The sequence below is a fragment of the Symphalangus syndactylus genome, chromosome 4 (genome assembly GCF_028878055.3).
Source record: "Symphalangus syndactylus isolate Jambi chromosome 4, NHGRI_mSymSyn1-v2.1_pri, whole genome shotgun sequence".
Lineage (NCBI taxonomy): Eukaryota > Metazoa > Chordata > Mammalia > Primates > Hylobatidae > Symphalangus > Symphalangus syndactylus.
The window spans coordinates 65322537-65349374 of record NC_072426.2 but is presented as its reverse complement, the minus strand read 5'-3'; the positions used below and the strand labels follow the sequence as shown (position 1 = coordinate 65349374).

General features: G+C 43.7%; 1 protein-coding gene across 17 annotated transcripts in view; it reads right to left on the bottom strand.

Annotated features, from left to right (window-relative positions):
• Nucleotides 1-26838, bottom strand: part of KIAA1217 (KIAA1217 ortholog) — an 888358-nt gene that overhangs the window by 285105 nt on the left and 576415 nt on the right. Inside the window, exon 1 of one of the 17 annotated variants that reach the window (XM_063637264.1) lies at nt 12844-13316. The exons of 14 other annotated variants lie outside the window; for them this stretch is intronic. In XM_063637264.1, the coding sequence (XP_063493334.1) occupies nt 12844-12960 (117 nt within the window). In that variant the 5' untranslated portion in view covers nt 12961-13316. Of the gene's footprint in view, nt 1-12843; nt 13317-26838 lie in introns of those variants that run through there. 2 more of the 17 variants (XM_063637265.1, XM_063637257.1) reach the window with 2 other exon arrangements.

The window sequence follows — 26838 nt, the reverse complement described above, 5'->3', positions numbered from 1 at the left end:
AGGGAGAAAATATAGTGAAGTTTTACACCATTCACCCCCCTAATTTAAAAAGAATTTCAAATGTAACAGGTTGCTGACATATTGTGCATGAAAACTACTAGTTTGCCTAGTTTTCATGAAAAGTCAATATAGGCGACCTGACCTTTCTAGCCAAATGAACTAGAGAGTAATGACTTGCTCCGATTCCTTTGCCATTCACACACAGCTTTGTGTGTATTTTTTAAAATAATGCCTGCCCACATAGCTTACTGTTAGTGTACAGATGATGAACTAATGGCTGGAGACAGGAGCTGCAGGGCAGGGAAACAGAGTTAAAGGGCCAGTTACCACTGCCAATTACAGGGTCAGAAGGCACATCATCTTTTTAATTAGATGTAAGATAATGGGAAATGAAATTTGATTTATGAAAATTTAACCCACACCCAAATTTCAATATTCCATCTATTGAGTACTCTTAGGCAAACCATGCAGCAGTGTGAGTAGAATATGAAGTTGTTTCTAGGCCAACTCATACCAAGTACCATGCCCAGGTGAAAAGGAAATAGGCTTGTTTTGATTGGTGCTTTCTCTTTCTAAAGCGTGATTACTCATATTAAGCATTAACTACAAAATACAAAAGTAATGGGACTGTCTAAAAAAGTCTATTTAGCTTTATCAGCAGTCTATCATTCTCTTAGGATCAACTCAAATATCCCTTCTTGGGGCCAGGCATGGTGGCTCATGCCTGTAATCTCAGCTCTTTGGGAGGCTGAGAAAGGAAGATCATTTGAGGCCAGGAGTTCAAGACCAGCCTGGGCAACATGGCAAGATTCCATCTCTATAGATATAGGTACAGATATAGATATATGGATATAGATACAGATGTAGATAGATAGATAGCTCTTTCTGTTTTGTAACTTTTTCTAGGTTCCCTTACCTTGGGAGAACTCTTTCCTCTTCTGGGTTTCTGTAAGACCTTACCCATATTCGTGATAGAATATGTATTCCATTTGTTTTATGTATGCCAGTCTCTGCCAACAGACTCCTTGAAAGACTACAAGTGGTCTTTATAAATCTTCACCTTCCCAGCAGCTATGTGAATTCCTGGCTCTTAGGAATAGATGCCTAATAAAATTAATTATACTTATGGAGTAGAGGAAAGACACAAAGCTATAAATAATTTAACCTCATTATTATAAAAACCGACAAATTTCTACTCCAAACTCCTCACCTCCAATTATAGCTGGTAACATGATCACAATACTATCCTGGCAGACGTTTGTGGATTCCTGCCATCTAGCCATAGGAGAAGATGTGGGTAGGTAGCACTGTGTCCGCAGTTGGTTCCTTCCAGTGGGTTCGTGGTCTCACTGACTTCAAGAATGAAGCCGCAGACCTTCGTGGTGAGTGTTAACAGCTTTTAAAGATGGCACGGACCCAAAGAGTGAGCGGTAGCAAGGATTTATTGCAAAAAGCAAATGACAAAGCTTCCACGTCATGGAAGGGGACCAAGCGGGTTGCCACTGCTGGCTGGGGTGGCCAGCCTTTATTCCCTTATTTGTCCCCTCCCAAATTGCATTTCTGTCTTATCAGAATGCCCTTTTTTAATCCTCCCGCAACTGGCTACTTTTAGACTCCTGCTGATTGGTGCGTTTTACAGAGTGCTGATTAGTGCATTTTACAGAGCTCTGATTGGTGTGTTTTACAGAGCACTAATTGGTGCACTTTACAATCCTCTTGCTAGCTACAGAGTGCTGATTGGTGCATTTTACATTCCTAACTACAGAGTGCTGATTGGTGCATTTTACAATCCTCTTGTAAGACAGAAAAGTTCTCCAAGTCTCCATTCGACCCAGGACGTCCAGCTGGCTTCACTTCTCAGCACCATGGCTGAATGCAATGGTATCAGGGAAGGAGAAAAGATGAAGCATTTGGACAACTGATAAAAAATGATCAGTCTTTAGGTCGAGCGTGGTGGCTCACGCCTGTAATTGCAGAACTTTGGGAGGCTGAGGTGGACAGATCACCTGAGGTCAGGAGCTCGAAACCAGCCTGGTCAACATGGTGAAATCCTGTCTCTACTAAAAATACAAAACTTAGCCGGGTGTGGTGGTGCATGTCTGTAATCCTAGCTACTCAGGAGGCTGAGGCAGGAGAATTGCTTGAACCCAGGAGGCAGAGGTTGCAGTGAGCTAAGATTGCACCACTGCACTCCAACCTGGGCGACAGGGCGAGACTCTGTCTCAAAAAAAAAAAAAAAAAGGTCAGTCTTTGCAGTTACACAAACTTGACGTTGATTACACTGTGGCCTCCAGTGTTCTGTATAAAACAAAGTATCCTTCTGCCCTTTTCTCCTCGGAATTTTATTTCTTTCCCCTTCCCTTCCTCGAACGGGAAATCTAGAGTGTAGTTCTTTTGTTTCTGTCTGAATTTACTTACTCAGACTTCGCTGACTCCTCACCCCACCTCTACACTATGTCAGTCCCCCTTGCTAAACATTCCTTGTCTTTTCTTTACTACTCGCCACCCTTGTAACTATTTATTTTAATGTTTTATTCCCTCCAAACTTTAATATACATGAAGATGGAAACCTTGCCCATCTTGCTGACCCCTGTACATCTATCATCTAGCATAGCCCAGTTCAAAACAGTTATCCTATTTTTTTTAGTGAGGGGCGGAAAAAGAGAAGAAGGAGAGAGAAAATGTCCACACGAAGATGGGAGAGACAAAGACATTAAGAGAGGAAGAAGACGCTATGGCCGGCTGCCCAATGCCCCTTCACCTTTGACTCTGCCAACTCTGAGTTGCACCAAGAATGAAGAGCCTTTGTTCAGATATTGTCTTGGGATACAGACAAAGCTAAGAAAGCAAGCCAAGGGGAAGGAGGAATATTTCTCTACACGGCAGTACATGTTGTTGTGGGATTAAGGCACGTGAGCAAAGAAGAGGATGAAAGTCACAGTGTTGTCAGTTATAAAGGATGTTAAAATAGTCTCCAAAGGACTACATACATACATGGTGGCATTATGAAGATGATCGTTATTGACCTAATTAAAATGTTGGTGGATCTGAAACCATGTGAAAGACCAACTTAAGCATCACCTATGGTCGAAGGTATGAAGCCCTCAAGTCCAGATAAACACGAAGGCCATGGCTAATGTCTTTGAAATATCCAAGCTGGGCACAGAGGCTCATGCCTGTAATCTTAGCACTCATCACTTTGGGTGGCCAAGGTGGGCGGATTGCTTGAGCTCAGGAGTTCGAGACCAGCCTGGGTAACATGGTAAAACCTGATCTCCTCAAAACAACAACAACAAAAATTTAGCCGGGTGTGGTGGGTAGTGGCACACACTTGTAGTCCCAGCTACTCAGGAGGTTGAGGTGGGAGGATCATCTGAGCCCAGGAAGTCAAGGCTGCAGTGAGCTATGATTGTGCCATTGTACTCTAGCCAGGGCAACAGAGTGAGACAAGAAAGAAAGAGAGAAAGAAAGAGAGACAGAGAGAGAGAGAAAGGGAGAAAGGGAGAGAGAGAGAGAAAGAGACAGAGAGAATGAGAGAAAGAGAGAGAGAGAAAGAGAGGAGGAAAGAAAAGAGAGAGAAAGAGAGAGAGAGAGAGAAAGAAAGAAAGAAAGACCAACCGACCACCACAAAAGTAGGTAAGTTCAGGTTAAATGAACTTAAGAAAACTGCTGGTGATAACGAATGGCCTGTCAGATCATTCGTTTCCCTGGTTCTTTACAAATCCCTTGCATTGTTTTTTCAGCACAAGTTCTTATCCCGGCTATCCTCTAAAACAAATCTTTGAAGGAAAAGAAGGAAACATGTTATCACTCACAGTTCAATGGTTTCCTGGAATGTTCTGTGCACCTCTGTTTGTGTGTGTGTGTTTTCTTTTCTTTTTCCTCTTCTTTTTTTTTTAAATTCTAAAGCTAGTCTTACTAGTCCAACACGTTATCACAGACTTCCCCTTTCACCTGCTTACACAACTTTGTCGATCTGACAAAATCTGAGTCTGTCTGCTTTGTCTCACCTTGTCCATCCCCTTCCCAAATTTCCATTTTGGTATTTGTTCCCTGGCAGCTCTTTTTTAAATGCATCTTTTTGTCTGTCCCTCTGCATGTCTCAGACATACAACAAAAACAGGAAAAGAATGAACTTCCAGCTCTCTGAACACAGTTTTGACCTTTATTTGATAATATGTTCTGCCAACTTGCTTGCTGCAAAACACAGAAAGAAAAGTCCTGCTGTACTCGTTGTATGGATTTAGAGTGTGTGATGGGCCGGGCGCGGTGGCTCATACTTGGAATCCCAGCACTTTGGGAGTCTGAGGTGGGCGGATCACCTGAGGACAGGAATTCAATACCAGCCTGGCCAACATGGCAAAACCCCATCTCTACTAAAAAATACAAAAAATAGCTTGGTGTGGTGGCACGTGCCTGTAGTCCCAGCTACTTGGGAGGCTGAGGCAGAAGAATCACTTGAACCCGGGAGGCAGAGGTTGCAGTGAGCCAAGATCGCACCACTGCACTCCAGCCTGGGTGACAGAGCGAGACTCTGTCTCAAGAAAAAAATTAAAAAGATAGAATGTATGATTGATAGAGTATCTATAATTACCCTACAAAACTTAAATACTCCTCCTAAACCTTTTCAATGGACACAAAAATTATTTTCATAATAAAAATGTTAGAGGCATCTCATAACATGAAATACAGACACAACCCCACTCAACTGGATAAAGTTAGTCAGAAACAATACCGGTCTTAGAAGGAAACAGCACCTCACACCTAAAAAGCAAAATGCTTAGTGGTTAATCTCCCAGAACGCATATGGGAGACACAGAGATAATATATCTTTGGCTGCAAAACAAGGTATTGAGAGGTTAAAATGTCCTTTGGGGAGTCAAGATGAGACAGAGATGGCAGGCAGTCAAGAACCCAGTGTTCCTTCTGTGAGACAGTAAAGACACCATTCATGCCGTTCTATCCTGGGGATGAAACCCAGGCAGATGATAACACAGCAGCATGGTGTTGCAAGAGTTTCCTTCAAGAGCTAAGAACGAGGGAATGACCCAAGCCTTTATTTCCAAGCCTTCCCCTAGCCCCCATGAAATGGCCTGGAATTTTGCACATTGTCAATTCTAAGCCACCTCCATACAGACACTTCCCTCAGCTACCAACAAAGAGTAGCAGTAATCATTATTAAGGAAGTACAACTGGAAAGTTTATGCATAGTTGCTAAGCTTCTGTGAGTATTTAAATACACAGAGAAAAGGGGATGAAGCCCTGCAGGCAATCCACAATCTCTGGTATCAGCCCAAGTCTGGAAGAGAAAAGCAGGAAAACTGGAATGAACAAACTCAGAGACAGCATAAAGTAGTGCATGAGACACACACAGAAGTCTTCCTCTGAGGGGTATTTTTATACGTGAGTGGACTTTGGCCCTCATCCCTAATACTGAAGTGACTTACTTTTTTTTTTTTTTTTTTTGAGACAGGGTCTTGCTCTGTTACCCAGACTGGACTGCAGTGGTGTGATACTGGCTCACTGCAGCCTCCACCTCCCAGGTTCACACAATCCTCCCACCACAGCCTCCCAAGTAGCTGGCATTACGGATATGAGCCACCACCGTGCCCAGCTAATTTTTTTGTATTTTTTAGTAGAGATGAGGTTTCACCATGTTGGCCAGGTGGACTTATAATACTTTTATAAGGCATTTTATCTTGAAAGAAACCTCAGATGGAACTTCCAATTTACCTAGCACCTTAAATTGAGACTCCCACAAATATTGACTCTTTTTTTTTTTTCTTTGAGACAGAGTCTCGCTCTGTCGCCCAGGCTGGAGTGCAGTGGCGTGATCTGGGCTCACTGCAAGCTCCGCCTCCTGGGTTCACGCCATTCTCCTGCTTCAGCCTCCCGAGTAGCTGGGACTACAGTCTCCCGCCACCTCGCCCGGCTAATTTTTTGTATTTTTAGTAGAGACGGAGTTTCACCGTGTTAGCCAGGATGGTCTCTATCTCCTGACCTTGTGATCCACCCACCTCAGCCTCCCAAAGTGCTGGGATTACAGGCGTGAGCCACCGCGCCGGGCCAATATTGACTCTTAAAGACAGACAATCATCAAGCCTCTAAAACAGCAGCAACTTCTCTACTTAACTGGTAACACATGCCAATGTTTGATTGCTCAGACTCCTAGGACTTGATCAGCCACTATTTCACCTTGAAGTCCTTGTGTGGTTCTCTGTGTACATGTGGATAACATCTGAATGCAACCCGTCATAGCCTTCCAGACCTCGAATAAATCCCCTTTAGCTTTCTCTTCCATAACAACCCAATTCCTTTATTCCTTTTATCATTTTTGTTGGCTTTTCCTCCCTGAATGCTTGGGAATAACTGAGCTGTGATATGGATCTGATACATTACAATGATTCCTGCAGGTCAAACTTTCTTTTCATGTACACATAAGCATTGAGAAGGGTTTTCTGTGAAATCGAGTCCTTGTATGTAAAATACTGGATTCTGAAAGGTCAAACCATTCTGTCTACTGTGTCTTGGTTTAGTTGCTGTGAAGAGCTCAGGTACCTAAATTTAGATTTTTCCCATGGCTTAGCTCAGGCAAATGTCCTTCCCATGCAAAATAGATGGTGGCAGGACCTCCAACTCTTCCCAGTCATCAGTGACCCTGCACCTATCCTCAGAGTACTGGTTACAGTAGCCCACCCCCCAGTCACTCACCCTCTTTCTCCCCCAACAAGAGGATCACCTACATCCCCCCCATGGGGGTTTCACCATCTAAACCATCGAAGCCTGGGAGAGAAGCAGTTACCAAGTCCCAAATACAGAATTAGAACTCAGGACATATTTCCAATCTAAACAATGAAAAAAATCAGTGTACAAGAGGTCAGCACCAGATTAAATGTTTTTTTTTTTTTTCTGAGACAGAGTCTTGCTCTACCACCCAGGCTGGAGTGCAGTGGTGCAATCTCGGCTCACTGCAGCCTCCACCTCCCAGGTTCAAGCAATTCTCCTGCCTCAGCCTCCCGAGTATCTGAGATTACAGAAGCCCACCACTAGGCCTAGCTAATTTTTGTATTTTTGTAGAAACAGGGTTTCACCATGTTGGCCAGGCTGGTCTCAAATGCCTGACTTCAAGTAATCCACCCGCCTCAGCCTCCCAGAGTGCTGTGATTAGATTCGTGAGCCACCACACCTGGCCTAAATACACTCCTATAAGACAATGTGGAGGGTAGGGGCCAAATTCCACACAACCAGCTAAGAAGACAAAGTTTTACAGCAAAGAGCCATCATTTGGAGAAGGACATATGTATAATGGCAGAGAGGTATTAATACATGAGGTACCTGTGACATTGAGGATCATTACCTAGAATTGACATTCAGTATTTACTTCACAAAGCTCTGTAACTGGGTCTCTTGTAAACAGGCATTTTGCCCTCCCCCTTCCAATACTATGAACCCATTATTATGTCACCTTTCCTCATGACAGTCATATAAACTAGGTGAAGAACAAACATCTCTATTCACAGACAGAACAGGTGAAAACAAGATAAAAAATATAACTTTCCAGTATTTAACAGGTTCTTTCGTCTAGACAAAAGGTATGATGTCTAAATGAAGCTGTTAGTGGGCTATGTTGTATCTCAAAATTATCTGTCTCCTTTTTTTTTTAAGAGATGATCTCACTCTGTTGCCCAGGCTGGAGTGCAGTGGCAGAATCATAGCTCACTGCAGCCTCGAACTCCTGGGCTCAAGTGATCCTCCCCCCTCAGCTTCCCAAGGAGCTGGGATGTGCCAGCACACTTGGCTTTTTTTTTTTTTCTTTTTTGTAGAGATGAGGTCTCACTAAGTTGCCCAGGATGGTCTCGAACTTCTGGACTCAATTGATCCTTCTGACTCAGCCTCCCAAAGTGCTAGGATTACAGGCATAAGCCACCATGCCTGGCCTCAAAATTGTCTTTTTAAATATGTTTGTGCTTTTCATAGTGTAACTACTGTACAACTGAAATGTTGATTATGGCACAACTGATCATAACCGACTCACATACTTTGTGTTTTGTTTTTCATGGTGTCTCTCCTAGCCCAGAAGCTTCCTAAACCACTTTTCCAAAGCCTTTTTTAGGAACACACATTAAAACATGCTTCCTGAAGCAGAGCCACTCATTCCCGGGTCCCCTTCCTCATCCTTCAAAGAGCTCTGACTCTCAACTTTTGTTTTTTGAGCTAGCATGGCATGCACACAAAATCCAAGCTTATAACTCTACAATGAGAGTGCTTTGATTTAAATAATCTTTCCTTCCTAATTTAGGCCCTCTCAACGAAAACTTAAAGCTTTATGTTTCTTCACAGAGAAAAACAAGCATAAGGAAAGCCCCTCTATTTCCTACAAGAGACAGATCTGCTGGACTGAATTTTAAGCCATGGGGAAATTGCAAAGGGAGACACCTGAGCTCTTTTGAGCAATTGTGCCAAAGCACAACAGATGGAATGGTTTGGCCTTTCAGAATCCAGTTTCACAGAATAAAGAAGAATCTCCACTCTGGCAGTGGGGAGGAGGAAGGAAGTGGAGGTTTGCTGGCTTTTCTTTCCCATCCATCCCTTTCTCTATGTGGTAGAGAAGGACTGAGAGGAGTGATCCCACAGGACACAGGTTCCCCCGTGTCTGTCACCTTCAAGGGTGCTCAGGCTCCCAGGGGGAAGGTACAGGGGAATCACAGAGTTCAGTTCCAGGCTCCAGGACTTTCCAGAAGGGACCCCTCAGCAGGACTCGCTTTCACTGTCAAGTATTGTTTTCTTTTTTTAGACACAAGGTTTTGCTCTGTTGCCCTGGCTGGACTGCAGTGATGCAATCATAGCTCATCGCATCTGCAACCATCAGGGCTTAAGCAATCCTCCCACCTTAGCCTCCAGAGGAGTGGGGACCACAGGCACATACCACCACAGCCAGGTAATTTTGTTGTTGTTTTTGTAAAGACAGGGTCTTGCTATGTTGCCTAGGCTGGTTTTGCACTCCTGGCCGCAAGCAATCCTCCCGTCTCAGCCTCCCGAAGCACTGAAGTTACAGGTGTGAACCACATCTGGCCAGCACCAAGTATTTTGACAAAGCACCTATTAGGGTAATTCCAAGTAATCTCTGGCAAATGTGGTTTTGGTTAGGCAAGACTATAAGAAACTGCCCACGTCTATTTTGTAAAAATCTGTGCTCCCCTTTCCTGCTTGAATAGACACGCTCACAAACAGACACAAAGGCAGACCCCTCCCTCTAGTTTTTCTAACATTCCAGAGTCCCCTGCAAACACCTGAGGCCCTCAATGCTGATTTTCGCTGGAATCTTATCACAGTTGAACAGGATAGAAGCAGCTTAACCTCTCTCCATGTGCCTCGCTGGAACCAGTGGCTCGTCTTCCAAGAGCTGCCCCTGAGCCCCGGGCTTTGAGGGACAAAGAGCTTGCTGGAAATAGCGATCACCTTCGTGATGACACCAGGTCAACAGGCAGCTGTGGGCTCATTAAGATGTAAGCTGGCTGGACGAGGTGGCTCATGCCTGTAATCCCAGCACTTTGGGAGGCCGAGGCGGGTGGATCACGAGGTCAGGAGATCTAGACCATCCTGGCTAACACGGTGAAACCTCATCTCTACTAAAAAATACAAAAAATTAGCTGGGCTTGGTGGTGGGCGCCTGTAGTGCCAGCTACTGGAGAGGCTGAGGCAGGAGAATGGCCTGAACCCGGGAGGCGGAGCTTGCAATGAGCCGAGATCACACCACTGCACTCCAGCCTGGGCGACAGAGCGAGACACCGTCTCAAAAAAAGAAAAAAAAAAAAAAAAAGTAAGCCCCTGAGTGACAGGGGCTGCTTTTGTGTGCTGTCTGCACACGGTTTTGCTCTAGTATGAAGGCTTAGGCTAGTAGTAAGGCTTAGGTGCAATAGATTCTACTCCTTATTTATGAGCCCTGATTCTCAGGGTGTATCTGTTACACATTTGTTCTCTCACATTCACCCCTCACTTCCTCCAACTATTAGCCTCAGATTTTCAAAGCCAAAATCCTCAAAAGGAAATTTGAGGATTTCAAATATCCTGTCTCACTCATGTCTGTGTGTGTGTGTGTCTGTGGGTCTGTGTGTATCAATGCATTTGGGTTTGGAGAACACAGCAACCGAGTGTAATATTCTCTTGCCTACAATCACTTTCCCTTCTCCATCCAGAATCTGGCATATAACACTTGTAATATAGTCCTCATCAAAGTTAGGTTTTTTGAGGGGACAGGGTCTCATTCTGCCACCCAGCCTGGAGTGCAATGGTATAATCATGGCTCACGGCAGCCTTGACTTCTTGGGCTCAAGTGATCCTCCCACCTCGGCCTCCCAAGTAGCTGGGATTATAGGTATGCACCACCATGCCTGGCTAAAGAGTTTTTAAAAGAGCAAGGTACAAGCACTGGTAAATATGTACCTGGGAGGAACCCCTCTCTGCTTCTGTGGCAACCTTTGTGGCCCACTGAAGGAAGAGAAAGGAGTTAGGAGGCAGGACCCGACTCAGGTCTGGGCTTATCAGAAAATAAAACACTGTGGCCTAGGGGAAGCGTCAGGATGGGTGCCCAAGTCGCTGGGACTGCTATGTTATCCTGCCTTGTCACTGTCCCTCTGCACTTTCTCAAGCAGGGTCATGCACTCTGGGCAGGAATATGTCTTCAGGAAGCTTCAGTCCCAGTTCCAGGTCTTTGGCTAAGTACTAGCACGCTCCTGGATAAGTCACCTGAGCTTCCCAGCCTCAGTGTCCTCGTCTGCCATTTAGGGAAGGCTGGATACATCTTTCAGCTTCTGTGTTCTCTGACTCCCTGAGGTTGACTTTGATCTGAGTTTGTTTTGATTCTCAAATCAAGACTCGGAAGACTTCACTAGGTGGTAACACAACTAGAAAAGGGTCTTGGGATGGGATGAGGGAATCATGGACTCATTTTGATCTAGGATCTAAGAGTAAAAAAGAAAATGAGAAAGGGGAAGGGCCCCACATATGATCTGTGCTCCCTGCAGACATCTGGTGAACACGTGTGGGCCTCAGGGGAATTTGGAGTATGGTTCCAACCCTCCCTCCACCCTCCACGCTGTTCCATCCTTTCTCAGGAATAAGCTTGGCACTTCTTGCCAATCACTTCTCAAGTAAATATCTTTCTTTCCATTCCCTCAATACACCAAAGTTTTTTAAAGCCATTAGAAAACCAAGTAGGAACTAAAGAGCCTCTCTGAACAGAATACCCTTCAACAGTACGAAGGGCAGAACTGAAGCCTCCATGTAAAAGTCATTACACTGCCTTTTCCCATTAGGCCACCAGTACCATGGCCATGGGTTTTCTTACCTCACTCTATTCATGCTACCTTTGAAAAAAAATTGTTTTCCTGACCTTCTTGTTCCATACATTTTATGTCCCTAAATCCCTTTGCTCTGCTCAGTCCAAAATACCTTCAGTCTTTCCAACTCCCCAGGCCTTCCTTCTCTCCTCCATATAAATGGCTAGCAGCTGTTTTCACTGACCTATGACCTTATGAGGCATCCCACTTTGTTGTTATTCCCTGTTGACCAAATATTCCATATCTTGGCCATGCATTTCTTTGGCTGCTGGCTCAATATCACCTCAACACAAAGACATCTGAACGAAACACTCTGGGCTGCAAAATCAACCTCAAAGACTGAGATAGCAGTGGTATGGACAGAACCAAAATAAGGCAAAGCAGACAGACGCACAGACACAGACACACACACACACACACAAAGCAAATCCTCCTACTGCAAATAGTTTCTACTAAAATGTAAAACTAAGGCTTTTGAAAACCAGAGTTGGTTCTGTTCCTTCAGGAAAATCACATTTTCTCCTTCATTCTACTTGTACTCCAAATATGGGGACTGTGCTCTTTTTTTCCCAAGGTTTCTTTCCAGGACATCTTAATTTAGGCAGTGGGAAGCCAGAGACATGGAATGAGGCATCAGATAGCAAGCCTTATCACCTGCACTCATTCCAGGGCCAGGGGTTTTCATTCTCGAGGCTTTGCTTTTTGTTTTCTATGGGCTTTGGCAAAGTCTCTTCTCTGCTTCCATAGTCCCAAAACATTTTCCTCATGGGAAAGACAGTTGGTTAACTTCTCAAGCACTAGGAAGAACTGAGGTCTCTGCTGCCTCCACTCCAAGGATCGCCACTGTGGGCTCCAAGCCAGATCAACACTGGCTGTGTGCAGAGCTGTAGTCAGGCAAGAACAAGATGGTACATGCCAGACCTCATCTGCACTTTGCAAAGGTGATACACACCAGCCCCGCAGGCAACTGTGCCTGCTTTAAGGAACTCCTGAGCACAGTACTGAGGCAGAACCAGAGGGAGAAGTGAGGAGAAAAGCAGCTTTTTTTTTTGTTTTGTCATCTGAGCTTGAGTTAATCGGCAGCACTCGGCTTTCTAACCTTTGAGGCATTGCTAAATCTGATCCCACACACTCATTCTTTCAGAGTCCGGCAAGGTAAGATGAACTGATTACACCATACCTAGAAACATCCTGCAGAATCAAAGAAAAATGCTTCCTGCCTTAGTACCGAAAATTAAGAGATTTTTCAAAGTGAAGAAAAGCAATTTAATTATCATTAAACAAGGTTTAACTGCTGCGGGCAATCATTCTCTGCTTGAGAAGCATAATTTCACTTGAAAGAAACCAGATTGGCCCCCGGCCCTCTTTGGCTTATCCTCAGCAAGAAGCGACTGGGAACAACTGACTCTTGAGTGAGCTGTCCAGGTAGTTAGAAACATATCACACAGCAGTTTAGGGACCCCAGGGAGGGCAGGGAACCCCCAGAATCAGGCCACTCCTGTACCTTGCTCCTGTCTGCTGCTCGGAAGGGCCCCCCACAGCAGAAACACGTGACGCCTCCTCTCTTCCTTGGCCCTTCTACAGAAGGGCGGACATGGGTCTTCATGTCCAGATGTGGCATGGGACATCAGCCAGACCTTTAATGTTCTGGGAGCAGTCGAGTGCTGAGCCCACGGGTGGTGGGACCCGCCCGCTCCACAACCAGCTCGTCCATTCTCCCAGCAAGCAGGCCTGTCACACCCCTGACAGACAGCCGCTCAGGATTTGAAGTGTGATTCACAGCTAGAAAATACCGGTTTTTCATTACTATGCAAATGCAACCTGGGTGGGGTTTAAGTAAATCCGGATGTGGACACCAAAAATGAGGGCAGGAATGGGTCTCTTTTCCGTAGATCTCACCGGGCCAAATGGGATCCACCCAGTGGCAGTCTTTAAAGAAAATTAGAGGCCGGGTGTCATGGCTCATGCCTGTAATCCCGGCACTCTGGGAAGCCAAGGGAGGTGGATGGCTTGAGGTCAGGAGTTCGAGACCAGCCTGGCCAACATGGTGAAACCCCGTCTCTACTAAAAAATATAAAAATTAGCTGGGCATGGTGGCAGGCTCCTGTAATCCCAGCTACTTGGGAGGCTGAGGCAGGAGAATCACTTGAACCCGGGAGGCCGAGGTTGCTGTGAGCCAAGATTACATCATTGCACTCCAGCCTGGGTGACAGAGTAAGACTCCGTCTCAAAAAAAAAAAAAAAAATTAGAGTCGAACAGAGTTGGACGGAGACATTTATAGTTCCCCAGTATCCACTGGGCAGTTAATGTTCACATACAGCCCAAGATTAGAGACAGATCTTTACTTAATTCATATCAAAATATATTTATCGTGTCATTCCCACCACGTGGCAAAGCCCAAATTGCCAACTGTCTCAACACCGGTGTTTGGTCAAATTGTTTCATCCAGAAAGGCAGTGCAGTCATGTGAATATGCTTCATTTGTGGCCATATCTGCCTTAAAAGCACACCATGTTGGAGCTTCTAGAACAACAGAATAAAGAAAGGCAGGGCTGTAACATCCAAATGCTTAGGAACCACCCAGAGGACATGCCCCCCATTTCCTAATGGTATGGCCTGCAGCCCCCACCCCACCTGTTTTCAACACATGGCCTCTGAAGAATACGTCCTGCTGGATAAGAGTCACTGCGAGTCAGAAACTTGGATTCCAGCTGGCTCTGGCACTCACAGGCTATGAGACCAACTCATATCCCATATCCCAGCATTTCTCTGAGGCTGTTTTCTCACCTGTAAAGTGAGGAAGTTGCGTTCCCATCATTTTCACAAATGACCCCAAGTTGAACAATGCCCAGTGTTAAGGGCATCAGTGGGACTCACAACATCTCCCCGTCTTTGTTCAGCCAATCTTTGCTGGGTGCATTCTGAGCAACTGACCTGAGCCAGGAGAGGGGAGAAGCTTACAAGTCAGCATCTTTCAATATAATTAATGGTTTCTTTCTTTTCAATTGAGAGCAGATGAAAAAGCAAAGATTAGGTAAATCGTCATGTCATTGAGGTAACCCGAACTCAGGGACGCATGACACACGTATCCTGTTTCAGACATGATTGCATCGAACTATATCCTTTTTTTTTTGTGATCAAGAGGAAACATTTTATTTTATTGTTATTATTTTTATATTCTTTTTGAGACAGAGTCTCCCTGTCGCCCAGGCTGGAGTGCAGTGGCGTGATCATGGCTCACTGCAGCCTCAACCTCCTGGGCTCAGGTGATCCTCCCGCTTCAACCTCCCGAGCAGCTGGGACCATAGGTGAGTACTGCCATGCCTGGATAATTTTTTCTTTTCTTTCTTTTTTTTTTTCAGACAGAGTCCCGCTCTGTTGCCCAGGCTGGATTGCAGTGGCACAATCTCGGCTCACTTCAATCTCTACCTCCCAGGTTCAAGAGATTCTTCTGCCTCAGCCTCCTGAGTAGCTGGGATTACAGGCACGTGCCTACACACTGGGCTAAGGAGGAAACATTTTAGTAACCAAGTGGACACTGAAGATGTCGAGAGCTGGTAAACAAACAATCAAGCAAGTAAGAACAGAAATACCAGCATTTGGCTTTTGAGTTAATGACAAGAACACTCGGCCTGGGAGCCTGGGTGAGCAAATCACAGATCTTCAAGCTTCTGTAAGTGGCCTGGATTGGGGGTCACCGTGGTGAGCTACATAGCACCCTGGAGTTCCACAGTGCTTCTCTGAGACAGCCACAGAGATAGAAGGACAGCTTAGTTAGGAGTCCCCACTACTCCATCGAAAAATAGTGCTTGCACAAAAGCTAACTCTCTTCTATCACTCTTCTGCTTAAAACCCTCAGCACTATATTAAGATTAAAATCCTGATTGAAGCTTACTAAGCGCCTCTGGCCATCTCTCCCAGGGCACCTGGGTCCTTCAGCAGACAAGCCCCTTCCTTCCTCTGGGTCTCAGCACTTGCTGTGTGCACCTCTTCCCAAAAAACTCTTGCTCACTCTTTGCCCGGCTGTTTGCAAGACTGGCTCCTCTTCACGTAATCCTATTTCTTTCTTTCTTTTTTTTTTAATTATTTGTAGAGGCGGAGTCTCGCTATATTACCCAGGCTGGTCTCAAACTCCCGGGCTCAATCGATCTTTCTGCCTCAGCCTCCCAAAGTGCTAGGATTACAGGCATGAGCCACTGCACCTGGCCTTCCTCTACTTCCTTCATGGCACGTATCTCTGTCTAAAATTATCTGTATATCTGTTTCCTCCTCCGCCTTCCAACCACTACATTCTGAGCTCTATGCAGGCAGTGAGTGTCTGTGTTTTGCCTCTTGCTGTTATCCCAGAGCCTAGGGCAATACTTGCCCAAACTAGACTCAATCAGTGCTGAGTAAATGAATGAGTGAATGAATGAATGGTTAATTTTTTTTCCAAATCTGATCACATGTAGCTGTCCCATCTTTGTGCTAATCAAAATTATCTTTTTTTTTTTTTTTTGGACACAGCGTCTTGCTGTCGCCCAGCCTGTGGCACGGTGGCGCAATCACAGCTCATTTCAGGCTCAACCTTCTGGCCTCAAGCAATCCTTTGGCCTCGGCTTCTAGAGTAGCTAGGACCACAGATGTGTGCCAGCATGCCTGGCTAATTTTTTTTTTATTTTTTGTAGAGGACTCTCACAGTGTTGCCCAGGTTGGTCTTGAACTCCTGGGCTCAAACAATCCTCCCTCATGGGCCTCCCAAAGTGCTGGAATTCCAGGTGTGAGCCATCTCACCAGCTCAAAATGATCTGATGCTTACACTTAATCACTCAAATAGCACTTTCATATACTTAATCTTCAAAATTATAATCTGAGGCCTTTTTGTGGGTTGATGAAGAGCCACTGGCTATGAACCTGTTTGCCTTTAACTAAGTAATCTTGAACCAGACAATTCCTCCAGCTTCAGATTCCTCCTCCATAAAACTAGGATGATTCCTGGAGCAGCTCCCACCATGAACAACCTATGAATGTTTAAGACATTGACTAGATAGAAACTGATCCTTTCTCACAAAATATTTTGTGAGATGCCTCCCTTATTGTTGCTACCATGTCCTGAACATCTACTATATGCCAGGTGCTGGGTTAAGTACTTCTCACACACTGTGTCTGATCTGCAAACTACCTTGCTGGGCAGGAATTCTTAGCTCCCCGCCCCTGCCCCACTTTTTTTTTTTTTTTTTTTTTTTACAGATGCAGAAGCTTACTAGGACCAAGTGACTTGTCCCAGACCACACAAACAGTAAGTGGTAGAACCAGTTCTCAAATCTAAGTCTGTCCAACAACAAAGGTGAAATTCCTCCCACCTCCCCACAGTGCCCCTAGGAAAGGGACTACAAAAACATCAGATTAGGGTCCCTATTTACAAGAGGAGTTAGGCATGTAAGGGAGGCAGGTGTGGGATGGAGAGGGGGAGCCCCATCTTAATACAGCAGCTGTTACTTAGCTTTAGTGGAGGTTGTAACAAAGGAATCGGAACTCAGTATTTCCTGATCATCTGATTTTTTTAATCAGGATGTAAGAAATTTTTTACATGAAAACTCCATTGTGCAGGCCTTTCTGGAGAACCTGACCCCAGGCCAGGGCCTCTGATCTGTTTTTTTTTCTTTTTTTTTTTTCTTGTTTTTCTTTTGAGACAGTGTCTCTTTCTGTTTCTTAGGCTAGAATGCAGTAGCACAATCACAGCTCACTGCAGCCTTGACCTCCCAAGCTCAAGGGATCCTCCCATCTTAACTTCCTGCATAGCTGCAACTACAGGCATGTGCCACCACATCAGCTAAATTTTAATTTTAATTTATTTTTTTTGAGACATAGTCTCACTCTGTCGCCCAGGCTGGAGTGCAGTGGTGTGATCTCGGCTCACTGCAACCTCCACCTCCTGGGTTCAAGTGATTCTCATGCCTCAGCCTCCTGAGTAGCTAGGATCATAGGGGTGCACCACCATGCCCAGCTATTTTTTGTATTTTTAGTAGACACAGGTTTCATCATGTTGCCCCGGCTGGTCTCAAACCCCTGATCTCAGGTGATCCACCAACCTCAGACTCCCAAAGTGCTGTGATTACAGGTGTGAGCCATAGCACCTGGCCTAATTTTTTAAATTTTTTGTGAAGACAGGGTCTTCTGTGTTGCTGAGGCTGATCTCAGATTCCTGGTTCAAGCAATCTGCCCTCCTCAACCTCCTTAAGTGCTGGGATTACAGGTGTGAGCCACTGCACCCGGCCCGATCTATTCTTATTCTGGCTTGCATCAATCATTGACCAATGAAAGTTGCCAAATGTGGCCAGGCACAGTGGCTCACGCCTGTAATCCCAGCACTTTTGGAGGCCGAGGGGTGGGGGGTGGGCAGATCACGAAGTCAGGATTTCAAGACCAGCCTGATGAATATGGTGAAACCCCGTCTCTACTAAAAAAAAAAAAAAAAAAAAAAAAAAAAAAAAAAAAAAAATTAGCCAGGCGTGGTGGCAGGCACCTGTAGTCCCAGTTACTCCAGAGGCTGAGGCAGGAGAATCGCTTGAACCTGGGAGGCGGAGGTTGCAGTGAGCCGAGATTGCACCACTGCACTCCGGCCTGGGTGACAGAGACCCCATTTCGAAAAAAAAAAAAAAAAAAAAGGTGCCAAATGTGTCCCTTCAATTCCAGTAAGCACTTTTGCAAACACACGTAAAATTGTTGCCAATGCGCGTTGTGTGTGTTTGGGAGTCATCGTGCAAAATGCGTGGGCAGCAAGCACTCTTTTGTGAACCAAGTTCTATGAACCACCAAGTATTCTTTCTCTGGGCTGAATTCCAAGGGTCTGTTCAGAGAGTACAGGTTTCTGAAGGAAGGGATTTGATCTATGTATGCGGCTTTCTTCTTATAATGCCAGGAAGAAGGTTGCTTAACAAATGCTTTTGACATTCCTGACAAGTAATCTCCAGGCTTGACTTCAGGGGTGAGTTACACCTCTCCCTCCCCACGCCTTTTTGAGAGTATTGCCAACAAGCAGCAAAACTGACGTTCTTCAACTCCACCCTTTGGTGCATCACTGAAATGGCAAAAAGGTGGGAGGTGCAGAGGAGAACTTCAGGCCATGGAGGCAAGAAGTCAATCACTGATTCCTGGCACGATTGTGATTGTTGTGTTTGGAAATCCCACCCGTAAAATGAGCCACCGGTTTCACAGCGCACACCTTAGAGATCTCAGAAACATGCCCTAGGCTTGCTTGAGTCACAATAGCTGGGTTCAAATCTCCATTCCTGTTGCCTAAAGAATCAACTGTCTAGGCTAGTCTCAGCCTTGGTTTATAGGTATCTCTCCCTAGGGTTTTTTTTGGGAGAACTATATTTGAAATAATGTGTGTGAAAGTTTCTGAGATGCAGTAAGTAATAATACTTGTGGGGATTCTAAGGCTTACTTGCAGTGATTTGAGTGTATACGGGGAATATTTTTATTGTATTGCATTGGCATGCATAAAGACACTTGAGATTTGGATGTTTACGTCTTAAAAAGCCAGTGGTATTTAATATTTGCAGGAAGAAAATGTATTTACCCTGTAATACAGGAAACTTGGCCCATTTCTCTAATGATATAGAAAAAGCTCAATTAGGCTTCAATATGACCTAGCACCACCCCAAGCCTACAGCAATTGTATTCTCTTTAATAAAAATTGCGTAAATTATAGCTTTCTCTTGATTTGCACAGTACAGCCTCAATTCTACCCTCTTTCCTCTAAGTAGAGTTGTTTCTTACTACTTTTCAGGTTAACCAACTAATGTCAGACATATGTTTCTTCACCAAACACTGCATTAGGGGACATTTATTTTACATTTGTTCCCTTTTGCAAATATTTGCAGTTAGTTGCAGAACTGAGCTATTTTATGAAGTAAAGAAAATATGTCCAGGGAAAACATAAGGTTTCAAAAGTAGCTTTTGAGAAGGAGAAAGGAAGAAAAGTCTAATTACAGTGAAGATAGGTACTGATTTGTGCTAAGAGAACATATAAATCACGTCCACTACACTAGTGGTTTTAATGCATTCTGTGCATCTGAATTAAACAGGAGTTAGTGTTTGAAATTATGTCTAAAGCTTTCTTCAGTGATTTGAGAGTATAAAAAGTAGTGTTTCTTTTCTTTCAAAAGACATCCCTCTCGCAGTGTGCCTTCTATTCTTGACTTGTCTTGCTATAAAAGAAAAAGCTCTCATAGTTCTTTTCGAATCTAAATAGTCTGTACTTTAAAACAGTTTTTTTTTTTTCATTTAGGAAACTGAATCATAGCTATACAGTTACAAACTTAATATGAAAACCTGAACACCTTTTATCTAAAATGAACCCTCAGCAAATTAGCAAGAGGTAAGGTTTAGGTATGAAGGACATTTTTTTTCTTTTTTTTTTTGAGATGGAGTCTTTCTTTGTTGCCCAGGCTGGAGGGCAGTGGCGCGATCTCGGCTCACTGCAACCTCCGCCTCCCAAGTTCAAGCGATTCTCCTGTCTCAGCCCCCCTAGTAGCTGGGATTACAGGCACCCGCCACCATGCCCGGCTAATTTTTGAATTTTTAGTAGAGACAGGATTTCACCATGTTGGCCAGGCTGGTCTTGAACTCCTGACCTCAGGTGGTCCACCCACCTTGGCCTCCCAAAGTGCTGGGATTACAGGCATGAGCCACTGCGCCCGGCCTAAAGGACATTTCGCTATACATTTAAAGTGAATGCTTTATACAATGAGTCAAAAGATGCCCTGACCTACAATAAATTTACTTTTTTTGTTGATAATTCCAGGCAACTTAAACATATTTGAACCAAACATCTGATGGTTAGGACCCAAAACAGCATTTGTTTAGAAAGGTGAGGTCCTATCTGGGGTTCCTTTTGCCAAGGGAAGATGCTGCTGGAAATGAGACTACTAATGCCCCAAGAAGTGACTGACCCTATAAAGGAAAGGGGCAAAAAAAAAAAGAGAGAACTGCTTCCTTCTTCAAGGGACAACCACATCAAAGCACAAATGCACTCCTGCGTGGGTGTGTGAGATGAAGGTACCATCTCAGCCACTGTAGAAACTGCTGGCCTCCCCTGAAAGAACACAGGTCACATTCCAGGGCAACCATTTCTCTTTTAAACTAGTTTTTAAACGTTAAAATGTTATATGCATATGATGAAAATATAAAATGGTAGCAAAATATAGGCTTTAAGAATAAAAGCTCCTGTCCTCATTAGTCTTCTAGTCCCTCTCTCTGATTTATCGGACATCATTCCAGAAATTTTTTTTCTTTAAGATGGAGCCTCACTCTGTTGCCCAGGCTGGAGTGCAGTGGCACAATCTCAGCTCACTGCAAGCTCCACCTCCCGGGTTCATGCCATTCTCCTGCCTCAGCCTCCTGAGTAGCTGGGACTACAGGCGCCCGCCACAACACCCTGCTAATTTTGTTTTTGTATTTTTAGTAGAGACAGGGTTTCACCGTGTTAGCCAGGATGGTTTCAATCTCCTGACCTCGTGATCTGCCCCCTGCCTTGGCCTCCCAAAGTGCTGGGATTACAAGCATGAGCCAGCGCGGCCAGCCTGGAAATTTTTAATGTGTAGACAAGTACACAGAAAATACACGTCTTTTTACAAATAGGATCCATCCTTTTTAAAACAAATGGTGGGCTGAGTGCAGTAGCTCATGCCTATAATCCCAACACTTGGGGAGGCAGAGGTGAGAGTATTGCTTGAGACCAGGAGTTCGAGACCAGCCTGCGCAAAACACAGTGAGACCCCGCCTCTAAAAAGAAATTTAAAAAATTAAAATGAAAATAAAATAATACCTAGGTGATGAAACAATCTGTACAACAAAGCCCCATGACACAAGTTTACCTATGTAACAAACCTGCACATATACCCCTGAACTTAAATTAAAAGTTAAAAAAGAGTTTCATAATGAAAGGGGCATTTGAAAAAAAAAAAATGAAAAAGAAAATAAGGGTCAGAGAGGCTATGAGACTAAGCCAAAGGGCCATACTGTTGGTTAAGTAAGCATGAACATGCATTTAATGAATAATATATGGTGTTTTTTTTTTTTTTTTTTTGAGACAGAGCCTTGTTCTGTCACCTAGGCTGGAGTGCAGTGGTGTGATCTCTGTTCACTGCAACCTCCGCCATTGGGTTCCAGTGATTCTCCTGCCTCAGCCTCCTAAGTAGCTGGAATTACAGATGCACATCAGCATGTGCAGCTAATTTTTATATTTTTAGTAGAGATCGGGTTTCGCCATGTTGGCCAGGCTGGTCTCGAACTCCTGGCCTCAAGTGATCATCCTGCCTTGGCTTCCAAGATGGGATTACAGATGTGTAATTTGGGAATACAGACGTGACCCACCAAACCCAGCATAAGTTTTAAGTAGTTATATGTTCATGGTTAACAGTTTAGAAAAGCAAGAACCAAACTAAAGTATCACTAGTAATTGTTAGAAAATAAAATAATAAATGGGATCATATTAACTATACCGCTCTGTAGCTTGTTTACTAAATATAACTTGGTTATGTGTTCCTACCCACATGTCAAGTGTATTTCACACATTGGCATCACTGTAGTGAACTGTATTATCTGAATGTACCATAATATCCCCTGCAACATTCATATCGACAGAATAAACTGAGTGTTTTTGAGAAAAAGTTTGGGCGATACCTTCCAAAACTAGCAATCCAATTTGACGTTCTAGAAATTTGTCCTTCAGATTCGTTCCCACATGCACAGATACAAGGATGGTCACTGCAGTCCTGTTCACAACAGGGAGAGAAAAAAGAAGCAATCTAACCAGCAATTAAAAGGGGTCAAGTTCATCTATGATGGGGCCACTTTATAATTGCTCTGAAGAGAGAATAGTTTTAAATGAGAGTCTGTCTTCTTCTGACCATCATAAACACACACACAGCCCACAAGGGAGAAATTGAAAATTGGCCTTTGTGAGGCTCTTTGCCGGAGCTGCTTTCTTCAGTAGTTTTAAAACTTACTATAAAAAAGGATGCAAATAATAAGTTAAAGATGAACGGAGCCCATGCAACCCTGTTTTGTGCAAAATTAAAAGAGACAATTAAAAAACAAAAAGCTCCCTCCAAAACACAGGCCAAACGATTATCTGCAGCACATTTACCTTACTACCACTGACTACTATGAAAATGAGACCTGGCCGGGTGCAGTGGCTGACACCTTTGATCTAAGCTTTTGGGGAGGCTAAAGTGGGAGGATTGCTTGAGCCCAGGAGTTTGAGACCAGCCTGAGTAACAAAGTGAGACCCTGGCTCTACTTAAAAAAAAAAAAAATTAGTTGGTGTGGTGGTACACGCCTGTAGTCCCAGCTACTTGGGAGGCAGAGGCAGGAGGATTGCTTGAGGCCAGGAGGTTGAGGCTGCAGTGAGACATGTTTGTACCACTACACTCCAGCCTGAGTGATAGAGACCCTGTCTCAGAAAGGAAAGGGAAGGGGAAGGGAAAGGGGAAGGGAAAGGGGAGAAAATGAGATCTGACATCCCTGTGACCTTCTGAGGGGCATTCATGAACATTCGTAATATCGAAGAGAGAAAATGATCAAGGGTCCATCAGAATCTTAGTTCTCTCAGTCACTCCAAAAACGTATGAGGCTGCAGCCCATTTGCTTCTGAGTGGCAAGTAGTATGTCCAAAGAGAGCCCTTTCTGGCAAGTCTACAGTGTCACACTGCGGCCAATAGAAGCCTCTCTCTGATGGGGTCTCTGCTCTTTCCATCTTGTATGATCTGAGCAGAGCACAGAGCAGGTGCAACCAGCCAGGGCGGAGACCACAGCTCCGAGGACTCCTATCGTCACTTCGATGGGACCCATGTGATCATGTGCGTTTACTAAATCTAGTGAAACTCAGAGTAGGAAACACTGTTACCACGTTTGTTGCTTAATCATGAGCAAGTGAAATGGAGTGAAAGTGAAGAGTGCTATGAAGTGACAAATAGGGGGTGTGAAGTTAGACCACCATATAGACTCCCGGTGCTGCAAGGGGCCACCAATGCTATCACCTACCTTGACTTTGGACTGACCGTCCTTATGCTTCCCATAAACTTGGCTGTACATTCCTTTCTAGAGAAGGGTTTCTCTAAATGCATAATATTTCATATTGGCTCTCGTAATTATACAACCAGGGAGTTGAAAACTGTTCCTGCTGCCTAGTAAGTCTGTGGTCAGGAAGTAAAAGTATCAAAGCTTCCTGCCGTTAGGATAAGCTGGCCGGAAGCACTGGCTCATGTCTGTCATCCCAGCACTTTGAGAGGATGAGGAAGGCGGATCACTTGAGGGCAGGAGTTCGAGACCAGCCTGGGTAACATGGCAAAACCCTGTCTCTACTAAAAATACAAAAATTAGCCGGGTGTGGTAGCACATGCCTATAATCCCAGCTACTCCGGAGGCTGAGGCAGGAGAATCACTTGAATCCGGGAGGCGGAGGTTGCAATGAGCAGACATCTTGACATCTTGCCACTGCACTCCCACCTGGTGACAGAGTGAGACTCTGTCTCAAAAAAAAAAAAAAAAAAAAGAAAGAAAGAAAAGAGGGAAGCCCAATTAATGCCCAAGGATGAAAACAGCCTTCCCATTCTACCTGCTGATCCCTTCTGTGGCCAGACATCTAAAGAGAAAAACCAAGGTTATCTGGGATGGGATGACACCATTTTTCAGGATGACTTTCTTTGAAATAAAGAGATTTTAGAAGCTACACCTTCAGAATTGGATTGCTTTTGATCAAGTCAAATTAATAAATAGCGATGAAAAGGGCCTCAGCTCTAAAGAGCTTCTAGAAATCCCTCCCACCCAGGAGAACTCTCTGCTCTCTACCTCCCCAGCAGCCAGCCAAGAGGAACTTCTAGTTACATTTTCTACACTGGGAGATTCCAGTGCCTTTCTTTCTGAAGAAATCATTTCTGTGAAAATTCCAAAAATGACATTAAGAGAGAATAATATAATACTTAAAGACCACTAATTCCTTTATCAAGAGGCATTGGACGTTCAGATGCTCTATTTTATTTGGAATATGAACAGAACTTCATATGCTCTTCAGTGGAAAGCCTGTGCTACGAGCAAGTAATGAAGGCAGGATCTGAATCCAGGCAGTGGACTTCTTCAGTCACTGCACGCAGCCTTTCTGATTTAACAAGCCTTCGCTAAAACCCACTAGGTGCAAAGTGCTCTGCTCAATGCGATCACTACTTATTGATCAAAGATAATCTCTGAACAATACAACAATTAAGTGTAATAAAAAGCTTCACTGGACTTCTAAAACAGGATCTATATCTATATGTATATATACACACACAAACTCACATATATATTCATTCATATATATTCATATATATGAATATTCTATACATTCATAGATGTGTATATATAGTCCTATATATACACACAAACACAGATATATTTATTCATGTGCATTCATATATATGAATATTCTACACATTCATAGATGTGTATATATATATTCCTGTATATATGTGAATATTCTACACAGCCATAAAAAAGAATGAAACATGTCTTTTGTAGTAACATGGTTGGAGCTGGAGGCCATTATCCTAAGTGAACTAGCTCAGAAACAAAAAAACAAATGCTGCATATTCTCACTTATTAAGCGGGAGTTAAACAATTGGTATATATGAACATAAAGATGGAAATAATGGACCCTGGGGACTCCAAAAGGAGGGAGGGTGGGAAGGGGGTGAGGGTTGAAAAATTACCTATGGGGTATGATGTTCACTATTTGAATAATGGGTACACTAGAAGCCCAATCCCTACCAGTAGGCAATATACCCATGAAACAAACATGCACATGTACCCCCTGAATCTAAAATAAAATAAAATAAAATTTAGGAAACATTTCATCAGTGACTCAAAACCTATTTGGAGTTTTGCACCATGTTTGAGTTCAAAACTCTTTTCTACCCTAAAATTGCAGCTTTGTGATTCATATTTGAAACTAAAACTTTGAATGAAATAAATATTTGCTTTCAATTGCAACAATAAAAAAATTGTCAAGTGGGACCTAATTAAACTGAAGAGCTTCTGTACACCAAAAGAAACCATCAACAGAGCAAACAACCTACAGAATGGGAGAAAATATTCACAAAGAATGCATCCGACAAAGGTCTAATATCCAGAATATGTAAGGAACTGAAATCAACAAGCAAAAAACAACCCCATTAAAAAGTGGACAAAAGACATAAACAGACACTTCTGAAAAGAAGACATACAAGAAGCCAACAAACGTATGCAAAAATGTTCCATGTCACTAATCATCAGAGATATGCAAATCAAAACCACAATGAGATACCATCTCACACACCGGTCAGAATGGTTGTTATTAAAAAGTCAAAAAATAACATGCTGGTGAGGCTGTGAAGGAAAGGGAGTGCTTATTCATTGCTGGTGGGAGTGAAATTAGTTCAGCCACCGTGGAAGGCAGTGTGGAGATTTCTCAAAGAACTTAAAACAGAACTACCATTTGACTCAGTAATGTCATTATTGGGTATATACCCAAGGGAATATAGATCATTATACTGAAAAGACACATGCACTTATATGTTCATCACCGTGCTATCCACAAAGACATGGAATCAACCTAGGTGCCTGTCAGTGGTGGACTGGATAAAGAAAAGGTAGAATTCTATAAAGCCATAAAAAAGAATGAAATCATTTCTTTGGCAGCAACGTGGATGGAGCTGAATACCATTTTCCTAGGCAAATTAATGCAGAAATAGAAAACCAAATACCACATGTTCTCACTTATAAGTGGGGGCTAAACATGGAGCACACGTGGATGTAAACGTGGGAACAAAATACACTGGGGACTACTAGAGTGGGGATGGAGGTGGGACGTGGGTTAAAAAACTACCCATTGGGTACTATGCTCGTTATCCGGGTCCAGTATACCCATGCAACAATCCTGTACATGTACCTCCTGTATCTAAAAATAAAAGCAGAAATTTAAAATAAATAAATAAATATTTGCTTTTCTCCTTATCGATCAAAGATAATCTCTGAACAACACAACAATTAAGTGTAATAAAAAGCTTCACTGGACTTCTAAAACAGGATCTATATCTATATGTATATATACACACACAAACTCATATATTCATTCATATATATCCATATATATCCCAAGATCTACCCTTGGGATAAGGTAACTCAACCTTTTCCCAGTGCCCCCAAACAGTGCTGGGAATGAGAGTCCTCAATGCAGCCTAATTCATGGGACCACGGACATCATCTGTCATAGAATGAGTTCAGCCTCAGCAGCTCAGATGCCAAAATCCCTCTAGAATCCCCCTCGATGAGCCTACTCAATACTCCATTAAGAGCCTTCTCCCAGGAGTGTGGAACCTGAATAATTCTGAATAGTCTGACATGGAAAAACTGGAAAAATTGTTAAGAAAACCCTGGAATGAAGAGAGTGTTTTCCCCAGCTAGAAACACTGTGGCTAAAAATAGCACAATGAA